General features: G+C 35.7%; 1 protein-coding gene across 7 annotated transcripts in view; it reads right to left on the reverse strand.

Moving 5' to 3' along the window:
- Positions 1-27,617, reverse strand: part of REV3L (REV3 like, DNA directed polymerase zeta catalytic subunit) — a 178,179-nt gene that overhangs the window by 33,086 nt on the left and 117,476 nt on the right. For 6 of the 7 annotated variants that reach the window (XM_029945421.1, XM_029945422.1, XM_029945420.1 and 3 more), the window contains 6 exons: positions 27,262-27,380; positions 20,676-20,794; positions 11,677-11,818; positions 10,394-10,638; positions 9,099-9,207; positions 7,077-7,283 (listed from right to left, as the gene is read on the reverse strand). In XM_029945421.1, the coding sequence (XP_029801281.1) occupies positions 7,077-7,283; positions 9,099-9,207; positions 10,394-10,638; positions 11,677-11,818; positions 20,676-20,794; positions 27,262-27,380 (941 nt within the window). Of the gene's footprint in view, positions 1-7,076; positions 7,284-7,737; positions 7,863-9,098; positions 9,208-10,393; positions 10,639-11,676; positions 11,819-20,675; positions 20,795-27,261; positions 27,381-27,617 lie in introns of those variants that run through there. The other variant, XM_029945426.1, reaches the window with a different exon arrangement.

A 27,617-nucleotide genomic window follows, 5' to 3' on the forward strand; every position in this document is an offset into this window, starting at 1 on the left:
AGTGTCAGAATCAAATATGTTTTTGAGATACATACATATGAATAAATACATACACATACTGACCCTAAATGTCTGCCTCCCACTGTCTACTCTGACCCATTTAAGTTACACCTGGAAGAAGAGAACTCTTGCAGCTGCCCCAAAGACCTTGCATTGTGAAGGCTTTAGTGACAGGAGAGGGAGAGAGAAGGAAGGAAGGAATGGTAATTAAATTAAAAGTGATTCTACTACTTTGTGCTATCATCCCTAATTTGAACATTACTCCATTACAGGGCTATGAGATTAGATTTAAAAAGAGGAAAGTAACTGGTTTTACAGTTTAGGCAATGGTTGGGATCTTGAGAAGTCATAGTAAGAAAAATACTTAAGTACAAAATTTCTGAAAATAAGTAGAGTGTTAGCAAGAATGAGGAAAACAGGGAACTCTCGTGCACCATTGGTGGGGGCGCAAATTGGTGCAGCTAACATGAAAAACAATATGGAAGTTCCTCAAAAAACTGAAAATAGAAATACCATTATCATCCAGCAATTCCAGTACTGGGTATATGTCTGGAGCAAATAAAAACACAAACTGTAAGAGATATATGCACCACTATGTTCACTGCAGCATTATTTACACTAGGTAAGACATGCAAGCAACCAAAGTGGCCACCGACAGATGAATGGATAAAGAAAATGTGGCGTATATACAGCTGACTCTAGGGTGATACAGGTTTAAACTGTATGGGTTCACTTATATATGGATTATTTTCAATAAATACAGTATAGTATTGTGAATGTGTTTTGTCATGATTTTAATATTTTTTCCCTAATTTCATTGTAAGAATACAGCATATAATACATACAACATACAAAATATGTGTTAATTGTTTATGTTATCAGTAAGGCTGTTGATCACAGTAGACTATTTGTAGTTAAGTTTTGGGGAGCCAAAAGTTATATGTGGGAGCACCTGGGTGGCTCAGTCAGTTAAGCTTCTGACTTCGGCTCAGGTCATGATCTTGTGGTTTGTGGGTTTGGGCCCTGCATCAGGTTCTATGCTGACAGCTCAGAGCCTGGAGCCTGTTTGAGATTCTGTGTCCCCTCTCTCTCTGTCCCTCCCCAACTCGTGCGGTCTCAAAAAATAAACATTAAAAAAAAAGTTGTATTTGGATTTTCAACTCTGTGGGGGTGTCAGTGCCCCTAAGCCCTGCATTTTCCAAGTCTGTGGCTTGTCTTTTCTCCCTTGAGTGTCTTTCACAGAGGTGAAAATTATTTTAATGAGGTCCAGCTTATCAATTCTTTCTTTTATAAATCATGCCTTTGGCATTGCCAAGTAAAAAGCCATTGCCAAATTCAAGGTCATCTAGATTTTTTCCTATGTTATCTTCTAGGAGTATTATAGTTTTGCATTTTATAGTTAGATCTCTGATCCAATTAGAATTAATTTTTTTGTGAAGAGTGTAAGGTCTGTGTCTAGATTCACTTATTTTGCTTGTGGATATCCAGTTATCTCAGCACCATTTATTGAAAAGACTATCTTCTATCTTTGCTCCAATGTATTTCCTTTGCTCCTGTTAAAGATCAATTGACTATATTTATGTGAGTCTATTTCTGTAATTTCTATTGTTTCACTAATCTATTTGTCTATTCTTTGGTCAATACTACACTACCTTGATTACTGTAGATTTGCAATAAGACTTAAAGTCAGGTACCGTCAATTCTCTGAGTTTACTCTTCAAAATTATATTGTCCATTCTAGGTCTTTTACCTCTTCACATAAACTTTAAAATCAGTTTGTTAATATCCACAAAATAACTTGCTGGGATTTTGACTAGTATTGCATTCAATCTATTGATCAATTTGGGACGAACTGACATCTTGACAATGCTGAGTCTTGTTATCTATCAACATGGAGTATCTTTCCATTTACTTAGCTCTTCTTTCATTTCTTTAACCAGGTGTGTAGTTTTCCTCATAGAGATCTTATACATACTGTGTTAGATTAATAATAAATATTTCATTTTGTGGGGTGCTAATACAAATGGCGTTACAGTTTTAATCTCAAATTTCATTTGCTCATTGCTAGTATATAGGAAAGTGACTGACTTTTGTGTATTAATCCTATATTCTGCAACCCCTGCTGTAATTGTTTATTAGTTCTAGGAGTTTTTCTGTTAATTCTTTTGGATTTTCTACATAGAGGATTATGTTATATGTAATAAAGACAGTTTTATTTCTTTCTTCCAATCTGTATATGTCCTTTACTTGTCTTACTGCATTAGCTAGAACTTCCAGTTCTTCCATGATGTTGAAAAGCAGTAGTGAGGAGGGTCATCCTCACCTTTACCTGATCTAGGGTAGGGAAGCTTCAAGTTTTTCATAGCTAAGTATGGTATTAGTTGTGGGCTTTTTTGGTAGATATTCTTTATGAAGCTGGGAAAATTTCCCTCTTCCTAGTTTACTGAGGGTTTTTATGATGAATGAATATTGGATTTTGTCAAATGCTCATTCTGCATCTACTGCTAAGATCATGTAGCTTTTCTTATTTAGCCTATGTGTGGATGTGATGGATCTCATGGGCTGACTTTTCCAATGTTAAACGAGCTTTGCATCCCTGGGATAAATCCCACTTAGTTACAGTGTGTAACTGTTTTTATATATTGCTGAAATTGAGTTGCTAATATTTGTTGAAAATTTTTGCATCTCTGTTCAAGAGAGAGATTGGTGTGTAGATTTCTTGTAATGTCTTTTCCTGGTTTTGGTATTAGGGTTATGCTGTCCTCACAGAATGAATTACAAAGTATTTCCTCTGCTTGTATTTTCTGAAAGAAATTATAGAGAACTGGTATAAATTTTTCCATTAACGTTTGGTAGAATTTACCAGGGAACCCATGTGGGCCTGGTGCCTTCTATTTTAAAAGGTTATTAAATATTGATTCAATTTCTTTAATAGATAAAGCCTATTCAGACTATTTCTTACTGTGTGAGTTTTGGCACATTATATTCTTTAAATAATTGGTCTACTTTATCTAGGTTATCAAATATGTATACATAGTATTTATTATCTTTTTAACATCTATGGGGCCTGAAGTGATGTATCTTCTTTAATTCCTGACATTAGCAATTTGAGCCCTTTCTTCTTTTTCTTAGGCTGGCTACTTACTGATTTTTTTCAAAAAATTTTTTTTAAATGTTTATTTATTTGTGAGACAGAGAGAGGGTGCAAACAAGGGACAGGCAGAAAGAGAGGGAGACACAGAATCCAAAACAGCTCGAGGCTCTGAGCTGTCAGCACAGAACCCAACAAGAGGCTCGAACCCATGAACAGAGATATGACCTGAGCCAAAATTGGACGCTTAACCAACTGAGCCACTCAGGTGCCCCTTGATTTTCTTAATCTTTAAAAAGAAAACTAGTTTTGGGGTTCTTTGATTTTTCTCAATTTCTTATTTTTAATTTCACTGATTTCTGATATAATATTTATTATTACTTTTCTTCAGTTCTTTGGATTTATTTTCTAACTTCCTAAGGTGAAAACTTAGAGGATTAGTTTTAGATTTCTTTTTATTTTTTTTCTAATAACGGATTCAATATTATAAAAACTTCACTCTAAGCCCTGATTTTGCTGATTTCCATAAATTGTGATAAGCTGTGTTTTCATTTAGTTTAAAATATTTTAAAATTTCTCTTGAGAATGTCTCTAGGCATTTGGGGACTTTCCCGCTCTATGTTATTGATATCTAGCTTATCAATTGCATCATGATTTAAGAGCAGACATTATATGATTTACATTCTTTCAAATTTGTTGAGATGGGTTTTATGACCCAGAATATGGTCTGTATTGGTGCATGTTCCATGCAAACTTGAGAAGAATGCATTTCCCAGTGCTGCTGAATGAAGTAGTCTGTAAATACCTACTATATTCATTTGGTTGTCCTGCTGAATTCAATACATTCTTACTGATTTTGTTTACTTTTTCCTGTTTGTTGCCCTTGTTTTTTGTTCCTACTTTTGTTTTCCTCTCTTTTTCTGCCTTTTGTGGTTCCATTTGATAGACTTCCATTTTTCTTTCTTTGCTTACACATCAATTATATTTCTCTATTTTTTGTAAAAGTGGTTGCCTTAGATTTTGCAATATATATTTACTTTCAATATACCACTTTTAAATACCACTATACCACTTCACAGCAGGGCAAGTATTACATTATGATGAAATAATTCTAATTATTTCCAGCCTTTATGTCATTCATCTTACTTATACATAAGCATACATATATGTAAATGTACATAATCCAATTCACTTTTGCTATTACCATTTTGAACAAATTGCTATCTGTTAGGATCAATTAAGAATAAGAAAAATAGGGGTGTCTGGGTGTCTCAGTTGGTTAAGTGTCCTACTCTTTTTTTCAGTTGCAGTCATGATCTCACAGTTTGCGAGATGAAGCCCCATGTTGGGCTCTGTACTGACAGCGTGGAGCCAGTTTGGGATTCTCGCTCTCCCTTTCTCTATGCCTTTCCCCTTCTCTCTCTCTCTCAAGCTGAAAAAAAAAGAATAAGAAAAATAAAAGTATTTATTTTATCTTCACTTATTCCTTCTCTAAGAATCTTTTTTTCTCTATGTAGATCTGAGTTTCTAACCTATCTTATTTTCCTTCTTTCTGAAGAGCTTAAATTTCTTGCAAAGCAGTTCTACTGCCACAAATTCCCTCAATTTTTGTCTGAGAAAGCCTTCATTTCTCCTTTGCTTCAGAACAGTAATTTTTCAGGGTACAGAATTCTAGGTTGGAGTATTTTTTCCTCTCAACACTTTATATATTTCACTCCATTCTCTTCTTGCTAGAATGATTTCAGAGGAAAAGCTGGATGTAATTCTTATCTTTGTTTCTGCACAGGGAAAGTGTTTTTGCCCCCCGCCCTGTCTTCTTCCAGGATTTAAACTTTTTTATTGCCTTTCTGTAGTATGAAAATGATATCTCCCTGGGTTTAGTTTTTTGCACTGTTAACTTCCTGGATCTGTGGTTTGGTGTCTGACACTAATTTGGGGGACATTCTCAGTCATTATTGTTTGAAATATTTTTTCTGTTCCTTCCTTTCTTTCTTCTCCTTCTGGAATCCCTCCTACACGTATGTTGCACCTTCTGTAGTTGTCCCAGTTTTAGAATATTCTGTTTTTTTTAAAGTCAGTTTTCTCACTGCTTCTCAGTTTTAGCAGTGTGGGTTGAGATTTCTTCAAATTCAGAGATTCTTTTCTCAGCCATGTCTAATCTACTGATAAGCCCATCAAAGGCATTCTTCATTTCTGTTCAAGTGTTTTTCATCTTTAGCATTTCTTTTTGGTTCTTTCTTAGAATCTGCATCTCTCTGCTTACACTGCCCATCTGTTCTTGCATACTGTGTACTTTATCCATTAGAGTTCTTAGCATCCTAATCATGGTTGTTTTAAATTTGCAATCTAATAATTCCAACACCTCTGTCACATCAAAGTTTGGTACTGATGCTGCTTAGTCTCTTCAAACTGTCTTTTGGCTTTAGGTAATGTCTTGTAATTTTTCTTTTTTTTTTGACAGCCAGACATGAAGTATCAAGTAAAAAGGAACTGCTGTAAATAGGCCTTTAGTAATATGGTGGCAATCTGTGTAGGGGGAAGGGGAGGTCTTCTACAGTTCTATGAGTAAGACTTAGTCTTTCAGTTAGACTGTACCTCTAGACTATAAACTTCACAAGTGCTTCTCAGTCTTTCCCCCCATCTTTGGGATGGCTAGAATTTTCCTTCCTCTACATGGAAGGCCAGAGCACTAGGAGTTGGGTATTTCCCTTCTCTCAGGTCAGTTAGGCTCTGAGAGAACTCTAGCAGGTTAGGCTCCAGTTTGTCCTGAAGGCAGACCTTGATAAGAACAGAATACTCTGGCGTATTTCAAAATGGTTCCTTTCCCTTCTCTGTGTCAGAAACACAAGGGATTGTGTGTGTGTGTGTGTGTGTGTGTGTGTGTGTGTGTGTGTGAGAAAACCTGTGAGAACTTGGTTGAGCTCCTAGAGGTAAAAGTTACAGAAGTGTGGGGGGCCCTGATGACTAGGTCCCCTGGAGTCTTAGTTTCACAGATTTGTCCACACTGAACTTCCAGCAACTCATCAGTTATAGCTGATGTTTCGCTAACTGAAGCACTGGTTCCTGCAGAGGTTTCTGCTCTTGTGAGTTGTGGCTCTTTGTATTTGGGTCTTTTCAATTTTGGGGATAGTGCTTTGATTTGCCCTATGACCTTATTTCTGACAGATCTCAGAATAGTTGATTTTTCAGTATGTTCAGGTTTTTACTTGTTATGGGGAGAGAGTGGCTACTCTGAGCTTCTTATATGCTGGACCTGAAATTGCAAGCCCCTTATACACGTTTTTGAAGTTTATTCTGCCTACTGTGGGCTGTGTGGGACTTTATCCTTCCACTGTTTTCCCTTCCTGAACTACTACTAACCTGGGATACTGCAGTGTTCTAGCCTTCAATTGGCATAAAAAGATCACCAATAATATAAGACTCTGTCCTTTTTTTCAATCACTAGTATTGTATTACTGTCACACTATATTGTATTCATGTTAAATTTACACCCTAATTTAGTGAATAGCAAGAAATTGGCCTTATTATATGAAAAGTATCTTTCAATTGAAACTACCTCTGCAAAAGAAAGATTTTATTTTAGATTTAGTGATACATTAGTAAACATGGAATGTTTGGTCATTCTGACATTCGGAGAAGCCAATCTAACATCATATTTGTCCACTCATTAAAAGGAATTATTTAGTACCCAGGCTGCTGTGAACACTGCTATAAATTAGCACTAAAATCTCATGCTAATAGTTTGCTACAGTATGCTCATCTAGTTATGTAGAAATAGGTGTATGTTGAAGAGTTCTCATAGAGAAAAGCTCAAAACTCAGAAGATTTTTTTCATGTATACAAGTTCCAGTTTGAGAAAAGCTGATCTTATGTCATGGAAATGAAATTGTTTAGTCTAAAGTTTTAAAACAAAATACCTTAATGAAAAATATTCATTTAATGCTGCTTTAGTATCTTGAAAAAACTACAGATTTCTGTGACTTACCTCAATGCATGGCATTCTCCCAGAAAAATTTGCAGCTGTATAGCCAAATGTGACATTTGCTATAAGCTTAAGTCCTAGCTGACGTGCATCGAGCATTCTTGAAAGGGCTCTGTCCTGTTTGTAAGCCTTCATGGACTGCTTCACCATGAGCCTAGTCTTCAAAATCTCTTCAAGCATTCTTGGTAGCACACCCTTTCTTACTGAAGGCTATTGTAAAGAAAAAAGAATATTTAAAATCCCTTAATAGTTATAGATTTAGATAATTAAGAAGGAAGTACAAAGTATAAAAATGGCCAACTGTCATGAATTGAAACATACTAACAATTGAGTGGCCACAGGACCAGTGGCCATCAATACAAAATCATCACATTTTCCTTCTTTTGAAGAGGACTTTTTCCCTAAAACGTTCCTATAATGTTCATAAATCTAATGTAGCACTATTATGTGAGTTCAGAGACCTCCAGAAAGGAGGATGTCAAACTAGTGCATAAGAGACCATATAACAAGTTCAGAGGGAAATTTTGTCCAAAACTTTGATCCAAACCCCCACTCTTTCAGAAGACACATGGGATTTGTATCACTCACAACAAACCTCCGTTTTTAAAGATCTCATCCTAATGACCCCACACAGTAATCTGCATGGAACTCCATTTATCTACCTTTGAAGAATGATGAGCTGGGTTGACTCTGCTGACATTCAAACCTGCAGTTCCAGGGACTCTAGGTATTTCAAATCTGATGCTTAGACCACTAAGCCATCCCCTCCGGCCTATATTTATTAGCAATCTGGAAGAGGGGATGAATAGTGAGGTGATAAAATTTGTTGATGCCAAAAAAAAATCATTTGTATTAATCAAGACTAGGGAGAATTTATGAGAACTCCAGTTGGAATGAAAACCACAAAACAGTATTAACTTTGAAGATGATTCACAGACACGTGCAAGGTAATGCATGTTGGACTGAACAATTAAAACCTTAGGTATAGGATAATTACACTCCTGAATATTAAAAATCTCAGTTGTATAAAAACTTTACATATTGGGTCAAAATGTAGATGAAAGTTTTAAAAATGCTGTTAAAGGGAGATAATATAACAAGCCACTACATATGTGATAATGAAAACATATTCTAACCTCTAATTCATTCTGTGTACCTTATGAAGCAGTCATAATGTTTATGTTAAGATGTACTACATGTTATGTTAAAGAGGTAATATTTTCCAAGAGGAATATGTCATGAAGTCTCTTCTAAGAATTTTCCTCCTATCTAAATAGCTAATTTTAAGGTACTCTTTAAACACAGCATCCTCTTACTGGTAGAAAATGATGCTACTTTTGCTAAGTACACCAGAATGAATCTGAGGGCTTGTGGGGTCCATGCTACCATAAACCACCCTACTGTACCATGATTCTAGTACAGACTCACTGCTAAGGAAATAGGAAAAAAAAACAAAAAAGGAATGAAGTTGGCATAAAAGAGGCAATATAATCTTCCCCTAGATCTCTCTTCTATTTGTCTTTAATTTATTCATTTATGGGGCTCTCCTTAGTCTCTCTTATGGGGAGATTAGGGAGAGAAAAAAAAAAAAAGACCCTATTACTGGTTTGGGTATCTTAAAAATGCAATCAATAAATATATTAGAGTATAATTTCTAAGACAGTCTTACTTTAAAATAATGTAGAACAATTATAGTTTACATATTAAAGCAATTTAAATATTTTAAGTTAACATTGTTGTGAACATCAATTAGCTATTTAAGTCTCAGATTCTAACAGAGGTACATACAAACATTTATTTCATTAAAACCTAAAATCAAACAAAAGACTTTAAATTCATGCAAAACAAAATAACTGGTTTTTAAAAAATAATATCTTAGGAAATTCCTATACCTTTACTTTTTAAGATAAGATATTCAAGCAGTCTTGGGTTTTTTCTTTGAATTACATGCCAATAGCATCTAAACCATTAGCTCTCCCAAGGTTAAGCCACAGTCGATACCTTTCACTTGTAAGAGAGTATTACCTTGACAAAAGCTATTCCATTGGGGGACACTGTGATATCATGCCTAATTTGGTAAAGTAAATCTGGAGGTACTCTTAGAGAGGTACAGCCAAATTTGAACTCATCATACCTATTAAGAAAGAAAACATTAAGCAAATGTTTCTCAAATCACAGAATAGAGATACTAGACATTTTTAGGAATCTAATTCCATTAGAAGTTCATTTTCAAATATCTAAACATGAATTTACTTAGTAATATCTTTATTTAATTACCAAATAGCAGTTCTTCAAATATGCACAATTAAAAGAAACATTTCTTAAATGTCATTATTCTAAAATTTATGGGTAAAATCTATACTGAAATGCCAGATTTCAACTCAACACCTGAACACCTTATACTAAGTTCCTTAAAGAAAAATTTAAGACTTAAATAAAAGGATTGTAAATAACTTTTCCAAATTTCTGTTCTTAATAAAAAGACAGGATTACCAACATAATTTCCACAAATGCTTTCTAGAAAGGAATGAGTATACTCTAGGGTAACACTCTAACGCTTGGTTTTAAACATACAAAAATCATTACAAAGGAAGATTCTATTTCTTATATATGAGGAAAAGATATACTCCTTTGAGTATTAAAAATGTTATTCAGTTTATATAATTTGGTTGACATGAAATATATAAAAACTAACATTTAACAATTAAACTTAGAAAAGTCAAGAAGGGATGATAGCGAGAGATATAAGATCATAATTCTTAAACTGTTCCACTGAAAAGTGATTTCAACAAGTTTGAAAGACCATGGGGGCGTCTGAGTGGCTCAGTGATTTCTGCTCAGGTCATGATCTCATGGTGATGAGATTCAGCCTCCTGTTGGGCTCTGCGCTAAGCTTGGAGCCTGCTTAAGATTCTCTCTCTGCCCCTCCTCTGCTCACACTTTCGCTCTCTCTCTCAAAAAAAAAAAAAAAAAGAAAGAAAGAGAGACACAGAGAGAGAGAGAGAGAGAGAGAGAGAGAGAGAGAGAGAGAGAGAGAGAGAGCGCACAGATCTACAGAGAGAATGAAACAAATAAGTTGCAAGACTGATCTATTCACAATCTTCTTCATAGGCACCATCCATTCATGATGCTCAATTAGTCAGTTATCCACATCCATGTCAATTAGTAAGGTAACAACAAAGCCCAAAAATGGGCTACGCTACAGCCCATTCACCTTGCTCAAAAGGACAGTCTCAAATGCAAAGAGACACGCAAAGAAAGTCTAATTTTAGTAATAAGTACAAGCACAACATTATTACAAATATGAAAAAAAAACTTACTTTCCCAAGTTTTCCACATGGCCAAGGCAGGTAGAAAAACAGTAGTTATATGCAATCACAATCGAAGGATATAGTGACTGGAAATCCAAAACAAGAACGGAATTGCTGTAGAAGCGGGATTCGGGCTCCATAATTAGGGGAACACACTGTGGGGCTCTCATTTGGGATCTCTGCTGTATACTAGGTGTCACAGGAATATAGTTCATTGGTTTAGCAATTCGCAACATCATTGATTCCACACGGTACTGCAGGCAGGGAGGTGGAAGTAGAAAGAAAAGAAAAACAGTTTAAATAAAAATCTACTGGTCTTTGAATATATGATAATCATTTAAGGGGATGTTTTGCTCTTCAGAATAAGGCTGCTTTCTTATAGTACAGTTATATAGTATTGGTTATTTAGTCAGCTTTCAGGTACTGGAAGAGATTTCTATAAATCCTTTTCCTGTATTCCTATAACTTTTATAAAAACTGTAAAATATATTAAATATCTTATATGGTAAGTCAATTTTGGAAAGAGATTTCTTTTTATATTTAAATACATCTATTTAATAATAAACAGATATAGACTGTATAGTTTAACAATTTCATTTGAAAAGTTGGCCAATGGTCTTTGACAGATTTGAGAAAGTTAGAGAATGAAAGTCAGGAGACTTGAGATGGATAAATCTCAAGTTATTCCAATTTTCCAAGAAGGAAACACAAGGACTCCAGAACTGAAAGGTAGACAGCTTAATACCAGTCCCTGAATCTAGCAGTTACTGACTGTTTATAATAACTACCATTAAGCAGATGGTTTGGAGTTTTAGACAAATTCTGCTGTGCTGGCAGCATGGAGCATGCTTAAGACTTTCTCTTTCAAAAGAAACAAACAAACTTAAAAAAATGTATTTGTTAGGATTTAGGAGATGCTGAAATTAGGAATATAAAACAAAAGAAAGGCTGTCTTTCTTTGCTGCTTCCCTAGTTTTAAGGGGCCTTTGAAGGCATCCTAATCACACTGACATTATTTAGGAACAAAATATCATTCTCAAAGACACAGCCATTGAGTTTTTCAATAGCATAAAAAACCTAGCAGTGGCCAGAAAGTTTGTATGGAGAGAAAATAAAAAGTGGAGTGGTTAAGTGAAATTAAAGCTTTCCCAGAAAATAAAATGACATATGATTAACCAGCTATATATTAGTTTGTACCACATAGAAAGTTCAAAATATCAGATCACCTCAAACATCTCAAAAGTATCACTCACACACAACTTCCATAGTGTACAGGAAAACTGATTTCCTACCTGTGAGCCCCTTGTGAGTACATGTAAAAACTGAATGCCAAAGAGTCTAGCCATCTCACTGGTTTTCCCAATTAAGTCCAGCTGTTCTAACATTTGGAGATTTCCACGGACACGGCTAATGTAGTGATCAACCATTTTCCATCTGTTAAAAGAGAATCCATGCTATGAACATTAAGGAAAAATTTGGACCCTTGAAACTAGTAGTGTTTTAATCTTTGCCAAAACGTACACATTAAAAATGAGGATTTAAGGAGGGAGTCATGGTGTGAGCCTTTAGCAAAATATGTAAAGGAGTTAAACATTAGAAAATTTCATATATTTCAAGGGCATAAAACCTAGTGAAACTATTAAAGTTTAAAATAGTACTTGTGATAAGGTGGTAAGACTAAGGATAATTATTTTCAGTATTTTGCTTGATGTTGCTTTATTTTTATTAGAAAATATTAACATTCTCTCTTAGATGCCACTGCTGTTGATGCAATAATTACACAATTATAATTTATCACATCTACACGTTTTTAAAGAACATGAAGGCTGGGGTGCCTGGATGGCTCAGTCAGTTAAGTGCCCAACTTCGGCTCAGATCATGATCTTGCAGTTCATGAGTTTGAGCCCTGAGTCGGGCTCTGAGCTAACAGCTCAGAGCCTGGAGCCTGCTTCAGATTCAGTGTCTCCCATCTGTGCTGTCTCTCAAAAATAAATGAAAACATTAAAAAAATTAAAAAGAAGATGAAGGCTTTGGGTGATCACTGTAAATACCAGTCTAAAAGCATGCATTGTCAACTCATGACCCTGAGATTAAGCGTTGCATGCTCTACCGACTGAGCCAGCCAGGCACCCCTTCCCTACCTTTTTTGTTAAGAAAACAAACAACAATAAACCTTCTACCAAAGCTATGAACGGAAGTTTTAAAGAATAAAATTTATTCATTTAATGATTATTAAGATTCAAAAATACTGCAGCCTTTGATTGTATGGCTTTTAGAATAACACAGTCACATAAACTGTTCAATAAAATTTTAAGAATCATGATACATGACTAATACATGTAGAAAAACTAGATGTAAAATAGCACAGTTGCACTGGCAAACAGTATGGCAATTCCTCAAATTGTAAAAGGTAGAGATACCATATAATTTACTAATTCCACTCCTCAGCATATATCCAAGAGGAATGAAAACATACATCTACACAAAAACTTGTACACGAATGTTCTTAACAGCACTATTCATAGTAGCCAAAAAGTGGAAATAACCCAAGTATCCATCAAGTGATGAACGAATAAATAAAATGTGGTATACATTCATACAATGGAACATCACATGGCGACAAAAGGAAATGAATACTGACATGCTACAACATGAATGAATCTGGACAAGATAAACTGAAAGCAGTCAGTCACAAAAGGCAACACATTATATGATTCCATTTATAAGAAGTTTTCAAAATGGCAAATTTATGGAAACAGAAAGCAGATTAGTAGGGGTGGGGGTAGAAAACGAAAGACTGGAGGGTGATGGCTAGGAGATACAGGATTTCTTTTTGGAATAATGAAAATATTAATATTTACTGTGGTAACGGTTACACAACTGAATATATGAACCACATCTAATCATACCATCCAAGTACCTATTTATTTGTAAACAGGCTTCATGCCCAGTGCACAGTCCAATGCGTGGCTTGAACTCACAACCCTGAGATCAAGACCTGAGCTGAGACCAAGAGTTGGATGCTTACCCAACTGAGCCACCCTCTGACCCTAACTGTACACTTTTATTTATTTATTTATGTTTTATTTATTTTTGAGAGAGAGAGAGAGAGACAGACAGACAGACAGAGACAGCATGAGCAGTGGAATGACAGAGAGAGAGGGAGATACAAAATCTGAAGCAGGTTCCAGGCTCTGAGCTAGCTGTCAACACAGAGCCCAATGCGGGGCTCGAACCCACGAACTGTGAGATCATGACCTGAGCCGAAGTTGGACACTTAACCAACTGAGCCACCCAGGCACCCCCTGACTGTACACTTTAAATGGATGAATTATATGGTATGTGAATTGTATCTGAATAAAACTTAAAAAGTAACAAAAGCCTATCCTCAAAACATTATATATATTACTCAACTTTTAAATAGGCAAACAGAAATACTATTCTATAACTTGGGATTTCTAACCTAAATTAATGTGACTATTTCCCCATATTTAAATATTTTGTAGCTACTGACCTTTATATGATTTTATATTTATCTTTCATGACTATTAAATGATTTACAATTTAGTGACTTTGAGTATCTTTTATTATTATCAGCAATGCTGTATTGAATATCTTTACATCTAAGTCTATGTACAGATGCTGAAATATTTCCTTAAAATAGATACCTAGATATGGTCAAAAGGTCTGCTATGATTTAATTTTGAAATTAAAAAAAATTTTTATTTAAGAGAGAGAGGAAGAGAGAGGGAACAAGGGTGAGGAGCAGAAGGAGAGAGAGAAATAATTTTAAATGGGTTCCATGCTCAGCCAAATGTAGGACCTGATCCCACAATCCTGGGATCATGTGAGCTGAAATCAAGAGTAGGATGCTCAACCAACTGAGCCGCCTAGGCACCCTGATTTTGCTTTTAATATGTATGACACATTGCTTTCCAGAGGATTTTAATCATTTACATTCAAACTAGTGATGATAAAGTACTTGTTTTCTTGCATGCTTGTCAACACTGGGGATTATAATTTTTCAAGTTATTACTAGTTTGACAGGCAAAAAAAATTACATCACATTTTAACGTATCTTGGTTTTACATTATTAAGGTAATCCTTCAAGAATACAGATTTGTGAAATGTGACTCTGACATAACATAGTATGTGTGAATTCAGTCAGTCCCTTTAAAATGAAACAAAATAGATCTAACAACTCATCTTTTCTGTGGTCATGGATGGTCAATGACTTATCTTTGAGTTCCAAATTCTTTTTTCGGCTTAGTCTAGCTTACTGTTGAACCCCTCTAATAAATTTTTCAGTTCAGTTATCATGTTCTTCAGCTTCATGATTTTAGTACTTTTAAATATTTTCTCTCTCTGATAAAATTCTTACTTTGCTCATGCACTGTTCTCTAGACCTTGGTGAGCATCTTTAGGACTATTATTTTGACATCTGTCAGGTAGATCATATAACTGTGTTTCATTATGGTCAATTTCTGGAAATTTATCTTCTTCCTTTGTCTGGAGTACCTTTGCCTGAGTCTTCATTTTCCCGGACTCTCTATGTTGGTGTCCTACATTAGAGCAGGCACTTCTCCCAGTCTTCATGAACTAGCCTTACAGTCCAATCATCCCTGCCAGAGACCCTGAGGAACTCTACCAACTCTTTCCCTTCCCAGGAAGCAGCAGCCAGCTGCGGTTTCTGTTCACCCACTGTGCTGAGAAGGGGGAGGTATGGTATCTGCTAGTCTAGTCCAAACCACTATCATTGTTCTCCTCTGGCCAGCTAGACCATGTTGGACCTGTCAGAGCTCTAAGACTAGAAAGACAGTTCTTTGTGTAGCTGTGGAGGAGTCGGGGCACTGGATGCATGTATCTCTTTCTCTCCCCAGGGGTAAGCTGAGACGTAGGATTTTTCCATCCACTCACTCTGCAGGCAGGGAAAGGCTCTATGGCATCTACTAGCCCATGCCACCATCTCCATTTGGCTCTGCCAGCTAGACTGCACTGGGTTTGTTAGAAACCTCTTGGAAAAATTGGGATGCTGGACACACAAAGCACCTTTCCACATCCTTCCTTTGGAGAAGCTAGGAACTAGGGGCCTTCTCCTGATCACATGGCTCTGGGCCAGAGGCAGGGACTCTGGCAAGAGGGTATCATCCAACTAGCTTTGTTGAGTCTGGTTCTGCATTTACCCCGGGTGTAGGAGTCTTTCAGTTAGTTTCTGGATTTCTCATACAGAGAATCTGTCCATGAAGTGTTGCTGATTCAATGTGTTTATAGGGGAAAAAGGGTCTAGGATTTCCTACTCCACCATCTTGCTGATGTCACTCCATATCTTTCCTAACATATATTTTTAAAGTATTTAAAAAGTGGACTTTTTAAGTGAAAAAAAGCAATCTTTTTAACATAAAATCACCTTCATTCCTAACTTCTAGACCTATTTGGTTAGCCAAGTGGTATAAAAAGAAAATGGAATTACACTGTGGCCTTAAAAATAAATAAATAAATAAATGAATGAATGAATAAACATAGTGTGACAAAGTAGAATTTTGTTAGGTAATTTTGTTGTTGTTAAAGAATGATGTCATCTTCCTAACCTTTGTGAAACTCAGGTGTAACAGGCAAACACAAAAGAGGAAGAGGAAGAGAAATATAAAGAATAAGCTATTCATGTCAGGCTTGGTAGGTGCTGAATGGCTGAACTTAGAGCATCTTGAGGGCACAGGTTATTTTTTGGGACTGGGCATGTAAGAAGGTGACAAAAAAGGAGATTTAAAAATTCTAAGTATGAATCTCTTATTCTGAACTTCTCCCTTGTGCTGGCTCTATCTACATCCAGAAGATGAAGAAAAAATTTCTGAATATTATCTTCTTGAGCTACATAACTCTCTACCACTAACACAGAGCTCCTACCTCAGAAACTGGAATAGTATTCAATAACTATTGCTTGGAAAACAGATGAAATCAGAATACTACTGTGAGTTCTCTAGATCAGTAATATTAGGGATTAGGAAAGGTTTTATAGATTGATTGGGGAATCTAATCATGAAATATAACATTTTATGGAAAAATACATTCTAAGTCGCAAACAACACAACTGTAGGAATATAACTCATATAAATCAAGAATTTTCAGGAGACCAAATATGAATTCATGAAAACAAAATGATAATAATCAGGGCTCCTTCATGCTTTATGAACAGATTTAATACAAGAAATTGCTGACTAGCAAGTTACTCTAATTTCTGAGGCAATTTATAAAATATGTATATATTTACTTAAAACACTGTAGAAAGCAAATGCAAATTGAAAAGTATGAATTTGTTGGTAAAAATTCACTTAAATTTTTAAGATAAAATTATGTGATCTTCCAAAATATCTCCGAAGAGTGTGTGTATGGAATCTCCATGTAATACAAGCCATCTAATATAAACGGTCTAATGTTTAGTTCAAGTCCCTTATGTAGTATGTTAGGTCCAGCTCTTGATTTCACTTGGCAAGAGCAATTACTTATTATCCTAGATAATTAGAGGTAGCAACATATGCATTTACGTCATTTTAGATCTTATAAGTAAATCACTAAGTGTAGTTTTCAATGCTAAGTTTAATATTAATATTAGAAGTTTCATTTTAGGGGTGCCTAGGTGGCTCAGTCGATTAAGCATCTGACTTTGGCTAAGGTCTCACAGTTTGGGAGTTTGAGCCCCATACTGGGCTCTCTGCTGTCAGCACAGAGCCTGCTAGGACTCTCAGTCTCCCCTGTCTCTGCCCTTCCCCCACTCACATGCACTCTCTCAAACATTAGAAAATAATAAAAGTTTCATTTTATGTATTGGTAGATAACTTCTCCTAAACTTGTTTCTATACGGCTTTGATTATAAGCTTAGTGCTTTCTGTGATTTCACTTTACTTGAGATTCCTCAAAAGAGACTGCAGATGACATGCTCAGAAAGCAGTTCCCCTAAATACATCAAGTTGTTTGTAAGGCTACACTTTTCCAGCCTCACCATCATGTGGCCTTACAATTCAATAAGCAGAGCCTCATTCATTTCAAACATCAGACTCATTAATTTCATGGCTTTTTTCTTTATACAGCTACTTTCTAAGTTTATTACTATCATTTTACCTTCAACCTAAGAAAAAGTCGAGGTGGGAACTTCCACTTTGGACTATGATGGAACAACTGGTACTGGACTAGTCTTCCTGTTTTGATTAAACAGTTGAGGTAATCGTTTCCGGGCAACAAACAATAGGCAATGCAAGACTGCTTCTTCAGAGAAAAACCCATGAGGTGAACCTCAGTCCCTGGGAAGACAATTTCCTAAAATATACTGCAGAATGCTATAGTCTAAGTATAGTGTGGCTGTCTTGCTAAGCCAAAGAGACAGAGATTAGAGCTCAGGCAGTTTGTAGCTGGAATCTCTGGTACGCCGTATACGTGCAAGGTGCAGAGGTTTCCTGTGAGTGACTGGCCCGGGGCCGCACTGAAAATGAGGGAGATGAAACCATATGAGGCTTCCGAAGGAGAGCTGCTGTGGGCTTGGGTTTGGAATAGAACTATTCAGACAGTGCTGGGGTTGGATGGCTAGCAAAGCCAGGAGAGGACTCATTACCCCTTTATTAACAATTTGGGTATCCAGCTAAGAGCCCAAAACACGGTGCCTTTGGAGGCCTTTGCCCTAGAGCAAGGCCTACTCTAGACAAACCTAGAACTAAGCACTAACACTATGCAAATGGGATAGAGTTTGGAGACTGCCAAGTCTGAGGGATATAGGAAACACTCTGGCTTTCCAGAAAACCATCTTAACAAATAACAATCAGGTTTGTATAAATTCAAGGTGATCAGCCAATAACTGAATTGCAAACTAGAGCAAAAATAAAAACATTTCACAGGAAGATAATAAATACCCAGAATCAGTACAACAGAACATCAACAATACCCATTACATAATTATGCAAAGAAACAAGCAAAAATATGACCCACAGTTAAGAGAAAAAGCAGTTAAACAGAAGCTAATATGAAGAGAGCCAGATGTTGTATTTAGTAACTATTACAAATATGTTCAGGAATCTAAGGGAAAAATATTCAAAAAATTAAAAGAAAAATAAAGTCTTATGAGCAAATAAATAAAGTAACAAAATATGGAAACTCTGAAAAGAAAGAACCAAATGAGAATTTGGGAACTAACTACAATAGCTGAAATTCAAAATGTCTTGGCTGGCTTAATGGCAGACTGATGATGACAGAAGGAAGTTAGTGAACCTAAAGCTACGTCGTTAGAGAAAGACTGAGGAACAATGTACAGTGCCTCGAAGATCTCTGAGACACTGTCAAACAGTTTAACACACATATAACTGGAGTCTTAGAAAGAGAAGATAAGATTAGGACAGAAAAAAATATTTAGAGAAATAGCCAAAAATTTCCTAAATTTGATGAAAAATATCAACTTAAAGATCTAGGAAGCACAGCAAACACCAAGAAAGATAAGTAAACTTTTAAAATTCCACAATAGTGAAATTATTGAAAATCAAAAGCAAAGAGAAAAACCTTGAAAGCAGCCAAGAAACAAAATTACAGAATTCTGTTTCAGATATAGAAAGCTGCAAAGTAGATCACACCGGTCTAACAATAATAAAAAGTAGGAAAATCTACAAAATCATGTTTTCTGGAGGCCATCAGAAAGTTGAGGCTGCAAGAGAATCAGGTGAACTAAATTTCACAGGGTGACAAACACATCTGAGGACACGTAACTTATTCCCTCTTCAGAAGAGCACTAGCACCAGAGGGAGCTGCCATAAAAGCATGTAAGAATCGAACAGTTAAAATGTTAATACAATCTTAAAGGTCATGAATGGGCAGCATGATAGTTTAGAATCACTAGGAACCCCAGATACCAAAAGAGTAGTTTTCCATGGACCCCCCACGAAGACTGGAGGCAGGGCACAAAGGAATGAAATCCTGTATCTTCCTCTGACTCATTGCCTATATGAAGCAAAGGCTGAGCTGCTGTGGGACTGGTAAGAAACTCTAATCCTCAGGATTTAAGCCGAGATCCACTATCTCTGGAGAAAGAATAGATGCTAAAGATGCCTAATGCTGGGAAGCGCAGGCAACCTCCCCTGTTCCGACTGTGTGCCTTGTACTAAGTAACAAGCAGCAGCTGTCTACTACTGGAAAGAGGCAGGAAACTCTCCATTAATGATTACAGGCAAAGAAAAGTACTGCTGAGGACAGAGTAGAAGCAAAAGCCATCTTCCCCTGGGGGAGAGTCACGAAGTCTGCTTGGGGCCAACAACTGGCAATGGTACAAAGGAGAAGTCCGTTGCACTGTGAGAAGTGCAGGAATGTTGAGAAAGACTCATACCTGAGCCTTAGGAGAACAGAAGCTTCCAAAGCCTGCCTCTGGACCAGGAGAGCTGAGTAATCTCTTTTGTTTGCATACAGTGGAAAAATGAGAATGATTGTTGATTTCTCATTAGAAACAATGGAGGCCAGAAAAAAAAAGGAGTATAATCTTTAAAATGGTGAAGGAAAAAAAAAACACCCAAAAAAACCCCCTAAACTCCAGAATTAGACACTGAAAATATCCTTCAAAAATAAGGGTGTGACACATATATTTTCAGATAAATAAAGGCTGAGGGAACTTGTTGCTAGTGGACTTGCACTAGAAGAACTGCCAAAAAAAGACAATTTAGCAGTTTCTTAAAATGTTAAACATACTAACCCTGGGACCCTGCAATTCCACTCCTTAAGAGATGAAAATGTATGTTCACACAAAGACTTGCATTTAGTTTTCTTCATAACAGCCTCAAACAAGACATAACTCAATTGTCCGTCAATAGGTGACTGGATAAATACATTGTGGTATATTAATACAATGAAACATTACTTATTAATAAAAATGAATTACTGGTTTACACAGCAACAAGGCTGAATCTTAAAACAGAGTATGCTGGGCTCTTGAAATAAGCCAGACAAAAAGTGGTAGATTGTAAATAATTCTATTTATATGAAGTTCTAGAATTAGCAAGACAGATCTTTAGTAAGAGAAATTCAATTGGTACTTACCTGGGTGATTAATGGATAGGTAGGTTGACTGCAAAGCTTACAATGGAATTTTCTGGGTGTTCAAAATGTTCATTGTCTTGATTGGTGTAGTGGTTACAGGGTGTATATATTTTTTAAAGTCATCACACAATACAATTTAAATGTGTGCATTTTACTGTATGTAAATTATACCTAATAATATTGATTTTATTAACAAAGAGCTATTATCCTCTTCAGAGTTATAAAACATTACCTGTACAGATCTGTCTTGTTATCAAACCAATCTGATAAAACTCGAAAGGTAAAGAGGGGAAAACGCTGATGGAGAACATGAAAGCTCACATTTTCAAAGGTGTAGTTAGTTAGAGCCACCTAAAAAAGAGAAAAAAAACCAAAACATCATATATAATGTTTGCTTTTATGGGAAAATTTGGTTCTAAAAGATCTAAAATATTACTTGAAACTTTTCATACTGGATATGAAAACTACCTGTAAAAATGATGTTACAAGTGAATTATAGTTTAGAACTACATATATATATGGCCTTCTAGACAGAAATATTCTGCCCAGAAACATTTAATTGGAAAACAATCACACTTCATGAGTTCAACATGGTCATGACATACTTAAGAGATCTCAGTTTTTTTAATCCCTTCTTTTTATATTCTATACCAACACAAATACTGACAGAAGCATTTAAAAATTTTTAAAGATTATTATTTTTTTTTAGCACTCTATACCCAACATGGCACTTGAACTCATGACCCCAAGATCAAGAATTGCTAGCTCTTCCCACTGAGCCAGCCAGGCGGCTCTTTCAGAAGAGTTTTTAAGCACACTAATTTTCTGGTCTTTCCATACCTACTTTTTGGTCTGTGATGACATGCTGATTAACAGAATTCCACAGATTCAAAAATGGATTCTCTACACTGGTACTAAGACCCAATATATGGACATTATGGAGTCAGTTAATTTCATTCCAAAATCAAAAGATGAAAGAAAGGAAGTGGCAGAAATATTTCCCCATCTTCAAAATATGCAGGGAAAAGTATGTTAATAGGAAAATAATACTTGTTTAAAAAAAATATCCAAATTCATGAAACCTACCTCTACCTAGATGATACCTCAAAAATACCTACAGGACAGGGGTGCCTGGGTGGCTTAGTTGGTTAAGGTCCAACTTTGGCCCAGGTCCTGATCTTGTGGTTGGTGAGTCTGAGCCGCACGTTGGGCTCTGTGCTGACAGCTTGGAGCCCGGAGTCTGCTTCAGATTCTGTTTCTCCCTCTCTCTCCCGCCCTCCCCTGCATTCTGTCTCTCTCTCTCAAACAAAACAAAACAAAACAAAACAAAACAAAACAAAACAAAACCTACAGGACAGAAGCAATCTAGACAATGGCAGGTGTTTCAATGCAAAATGGAAATTGAGGAATCAGCAGTCCTCATTCTCAGGTCAGCTTTGGATTCTGAAGCATAGTTCAGAAGCACTTCACATTTATGTATAATTTGAAAATATTTTCTTTTCCACTTCTATAACCCAGCAGGGACTGAATTTTAAAAGCTCATCTCCAAAAGATCTTTGGTCTTACTTCAACAGCACTGGAATTAGTATACTTGCCAGCAACACACATGTACACACAGAGTTTTCAGCTTTGGAATTAGCCCATTCTAGAGTCACCATTATAAAGCAGGTACTAACTCATTATCTTGGAAGTAAATCATCATTTTTTCCAACAATCAGTAATGACTTGGAATACTTTTCTCAAAAATAAACGAATAAATCCTTTTTTTATTATTAAATCCCCATATTTGAGTGACTCGTCTACTCTCTAATGAATATTTTCATTTGGTTGTTGTTTTTTTTAAAAAAATTCCCATTTTAGCATTATAGAAAATGTAGCCAAACATCTGATTTCAGGTACTTATGTGATTACCCAACACACATACAGCACTTTAGACCAAATCTAAACTTCTGCTGGAGTATATAACCTTAACACAAGCAATCAGAAAAAGAAAAAGAGAAAAAGAAAAGAAAAAAAGAAAAAAAGAAACCTCTTCAGAAAAGATCCCCTTGTCCTGTAGCTCTCTCATTAGAAAACATTTGGAAGCTTGCCATGTAAGTTGACCTAGAGGATTTTGTGTGATTCAAAGTAAACTTAAAATCTTAAGAAACTGGTTCCCAACATCTGAGGCAGATGACAGATCTATATTCTGGATTGATTTTATATCAAGTAGAACAGTTTCACAAATTGAATTAAGACTAACCAAATGTAACCTTATGATACCCACTCTACTTTGAGTCTTCCTAGTGTCGCAGAAGCATAAGTATGCTTAGCTATATAATCTCAGCTGTGATTAAAACTAAAAGAAGGAAACACAAACTTTAAAATTAAGATGATCTATCTTCAGAATGTTCCAATCTATAGAGAGGGATTTACTCTAGAAGTTGAAATATGAATCCAGAAATATGAAGTAGGAGTTTGTCACTTGTTTTCAGGAGAAAACTAAGTTCAACACTGGATAAATGTAATACGTAGACCAAAGTCAGAACTGATAAAAATAAAGTGTTATACTGCTTGTCCATTTATTTGTTGATAGGTAAAGGTCTGACAGGGGTGGGTTACACTTTACCATTCACAGAGTCAATGTGCGTAACACAGTGGTTACTCATTTTAGAAATAAACTTACTCAGAGCTGGGAGAGCAAGAGAATTAGTACAGGGGAACAGAGGAAGTAAAGATAAAATCAAAGAAAAATGGTAGGAGATCATAAGTAAAGCACCTTTGCCCTGTATCGTCCATCACTTTATTCCCTCAATTGCTCATTTCCTGAGCCTCCAATTTAAAAGTTTTTTGACTGACACATATTTTATATAAAGAAATATGCAAAAATTTAAAGTGAATAACTCATGAATATTTATATATGTATATATAAATATTACCATGTAACTACTACCCATATGAATATATAAGAGATTTCTAGGATACTGGAAGGCTGCTTCAGAGAGCTTATATTTTATACATATTTATATTTAAAACAAAATACACACTAAGCTTGCTGAAGACTGACCGTATGCCTACAACGAGTCTGAGTCTTGACCCCTTACTAGGTATGAGGCTTTCAACAAGTCACTTAACTTCTATGAACTTCAATTTTCTCTATTTGGAATAGTACCTTATTACTTTGTTTTATTTATGCCACAAGTTTGTAGCAAAATTTAAAAGTGACAAGTCTGTAAAAATGCCTTATAAATAATAAGACAATATACGAACAGAAGCAAATATATTATTCTACTTCTACATAATCTTCACTGCCCATCATATTGTCTTTATTTAAAAGCATCTGACACGCAGGGCGCACCTGGGTGGCTCAGGCAGTTAAGCATCTGACTTTGGTTCAGGTAACGATCTCACAGTTTGTGAGCCCACATTGGGCTCCATGCTGACAGCTCAGAGCCTGGAGCCTGCTTTGGATTCTGTGTCTCCCCGCTCTCTCTGCTCCTTCCCTGCTTGTGCTCTCTCAAAAATAAATAAAATGTTAAAAAATTTAAAGCACCTGACATGCTTATTGACAGACTGAAATTTTACTAGGTAACATTAGAAACGGATTCTGATGTTGCCAAATTGAGATAATGGGAGGCTCACATAAGCAGATGGAAACATCAGACTTTCCTAGTGGCTCTGCTTGGAGTATTCTCTCCTGGTTCTCCATCTTATGACTATTTCTTAGGAGCCGATTGCTCTGTCTACTCCTCAAAATGTTTCATTCACAAAAATGTCCTTGGCTCAATCTTGATCACTCTCTGCATTTGCTTCTTGGTGAGTTCATCTACTCTGATGTGACTTCCAAGGTCAGATCTCTAATCTAGACTTCTACCTGATTTGGGACTTATTTATATGCCTGCTGCATATCTTTACCTGGTTATCTGACTGATACCTCATGCTCTATATTCTTAAATCATCATTTTCCCACCTAAACGTGATCTATGCCAGAACCCTGATCCTCATTCTTGACACCTCCTCCTCTTCATCTTTTTGTACATCTAATTCTTGTGGATTTATCCTTTAAATTGGTTTTTAAATCCTTACACAACTGACAACTTTCATTTGAGCTACCCCAATAATCTCCTTCCTTACCTCTGTTCTTGCCCCTCCCACACTGCTACTAGAGAGCTAGGTATGAGATAAATTCACCTGTCACTGCCTGGATCCCACCTTGGCCATCCACTCCCATGATCATATTCCAAATTCTATTATTACCAAAAATTATCCCCTCTGCATCCCATTCTCTGACCACCATCTCTCATCCTTCTAGTTTACTCCCTCTAGTACCCTGAGTTCCCAGCTAGTTCAAATTGCATAATCATAATCACAACCTTTCACGTACTATTTCCTTCTTTGCCCCTCACCTGCTCTGCAATTAATTAATTACTTTTTCACAAAGCCATAACCTTTTGCTTGTGAGTTGTGGTCAAATCTAACCCTCTTATCCACGCTTATGTGAATCTGAACATAGCTGGCAGGTATCACTTTAAGTTTCTGATGTGAATCTCAAATGGGCTGTCCACACTACCAAGCTTTTATACTTTACTTACTTAAATAACTACTCTCAAATTCTCCTAGATAACTATTTCATACTCTTCTTATCCCCTCAAACACAGAAAGTCCCTCCGCTATGCTCTTAGTTGAGAACAGTGATTGTTATTTCACTGAGAAAACTGAAGCAGTTAACTTACGTTGAAGTTAAGCAGAGTGATGAAAACTAGATTAGAAAATAAACAAAATTTAGGGGCGCCTGGGTGGCTCAGTTGGTTAAGCGTCTGACTTTGGCCCAGGTCATGATCTCACAGTTCGTGGGTTCGAGCCCCGCATTGGGCCCTATGCTGACAGCTCAGAGCCTGGAGCCTGCTTCGGATTCTGTGTCTCCCCCTCTCTCTCTGCCTCTCCCCTGCTCACGCTCTGTCTCTCTGTCTCTCAAAAATAAATAAACATTAAAAGTTGAGGAGATGTCCTAGAGAGACAAAAGGATTTCACTCTCATTTTGCATACTTGTCTGCATTCAATTAGAGATTGAAGATCTCTAATATGAAAACTCTCAGGGCCAGCTTCTGTCCAAAGTCATAACCCTTAAAGTTCCAAAACAATCTGAGATATAAGATATAAGATACTATTCATTCATGATTTCCCAGAAATTTCCAAATTTCAGGACTATTTTGGGTTAGCCAAAAAACAAACAAACAAAAAAACCCAAAAAAACAAACAAACAAAAAAAACAAACCCAAACCCAAAACAAAGTAACTATCCAATTAGGCCAATCTAGGAAGGGGGAGTAAATTATCCAATTCATATTTTCTCATGGTTGTTCCCATATTTACAAATAAATACCAAATAGACTATATATTCAGCTTATAAATACAGAATGCCTTTGTAAGAACTAAAGAAAGCTATAAATTAAAAAAAATTACTTTCCAATTTGTGATTTTAAGCTACTAGTGAATAATTGTACAGCTGCCTTTTGGATCTTCAGGGATGAAACTAAGATTCAAGAATTTAATTTTGTGTTTACGTACTCAATTTACGTGTTCACCACTGACAGTATCAGAGACCGCAGTTTAAATTATATAATGGAATGTACAAATAAAACACATTATAATCTCTTGTACCTTCCATATTTTATGCCGTCTCATTAGGAGTTATTTCGAAGTCATTAGGAATTCTTATGCTCTGATAATTTTTTACTAAGAAAATAACATAAAATCATCCTCAGGCAGTTACATATATTATACACATTCAAATTAGATGAAATATGAGAGTAATGTTAGGCTCACAGTATAGAGAGGAAATTAAAAAAATAAGGACACCTGAATTTTATATAAAGAACTTATTCCCTTATGCGAAGGAATTACTGTGTCTTGGTGCCCAGAAGAATTGCAGAGGGGATGTTTGGAAAGTCAAATATTTTATGTAAATCTAGAAGAGCCAGAAAGATCGTAGTTACTAATGAGTGTATAATAAAAGTATATAATGAAAAAGCAGTTTCAAAGAGAAGTGACTGAAGAACAGAGCTTTCTTTTAAAGATAAACATTCTATGTAATATTATCCAAAATCCAAAATTTGAGAATAGACCAATTTACAGTAGGTAGCTTTTTTGCATTTTAATAAAAGGAATCAAGCAACTTCAAGAATGAAAACATACTTTAAGATTCTATGATCTTACATTTTTGGGGAAAGAATTATTTTTCTGAGTGACTGCAAACTAATGAGATAATTTGTTGAAATTTATACTACTATAAATCCTTATCTGGGCCCCCAAAGCCTCATTTGGGAGATGCTATTAAGTATTTCCAAGTACTGTCTTTCCAATTCACCTTCTTAGTCTGACCCAGTTTTTAAAATTTCCTCAGTTCCTTTTTATGTGTAGACTAAATTTTTCTTACTTAATAAATCAGAAAGGCTGAGCTGAACTCATCTGGCATTAAGTGAAAAAAATGATGAAACTATGTAACACTGGATGCATATAACATAATACTTCATGACAGTTGTAGACTTTCCTAGCCACTGCTACCTTAGACATAAATGGAAAAAAATTAAAACATATCAGTAACATTAAATACTCTTGCAGATTTGTATTTTAGAAGACAGTATTTATTTTTGTAATTTTACTTAAGTATAATAAAAATAATTCACAAAAAAGCATAAAATTACATAGCAGGCTATACTAATACTAATAACAATTTTACTAATAATATATAAAAATACTAATAATAATTAATAACAAGAACTAAAAGTTATACTAACCTAATCTCCTATTTCCAATGAAACTTTAGATGAAGGACCTTACCTCATTTCTCATGATTCTCCAAAGATTTAGTGTAATTCGGCCAACAATATTTATCTCACTCATTGTTTCTGATCCATAGTCATCTCTTTCAGCTGCAAATCTGTTCTCAGTTTTGTCATCTACAGAAATGAATGCAGACTGCATCAGAACTCACAGAAACTGAATTTTCAAGCAAATTATGCCAAATAAAATGAGAATAAAAATGAAAGAGAAAGATTAAAGATGAAACATAATTCACTATTTTGTATTAGACTCAGAGAATGAATAGTCTCTATTTTGATTAATAAAATAATTTTTCTTTCCTCTAAATTATGAATGTGGGTGCCTGGGTGGCTCAGTTGGCTGAGTGTCTGACT

Source organism: Suricata suricatta, chromosome 7 (genome assembly GCF_006229205.1).
Source record: "Suricata suricatta isolate VVHF042 chromosome 7, meerkat_22Aug2017_6uvM2_HiC, whole genome shotgun sequence".
Lineage (NCBI taxonomy): Eukaryota > Metazoa > Chordata > Mammalia > Carnivora > Herpestidae > Suricata > Suricata suricatta.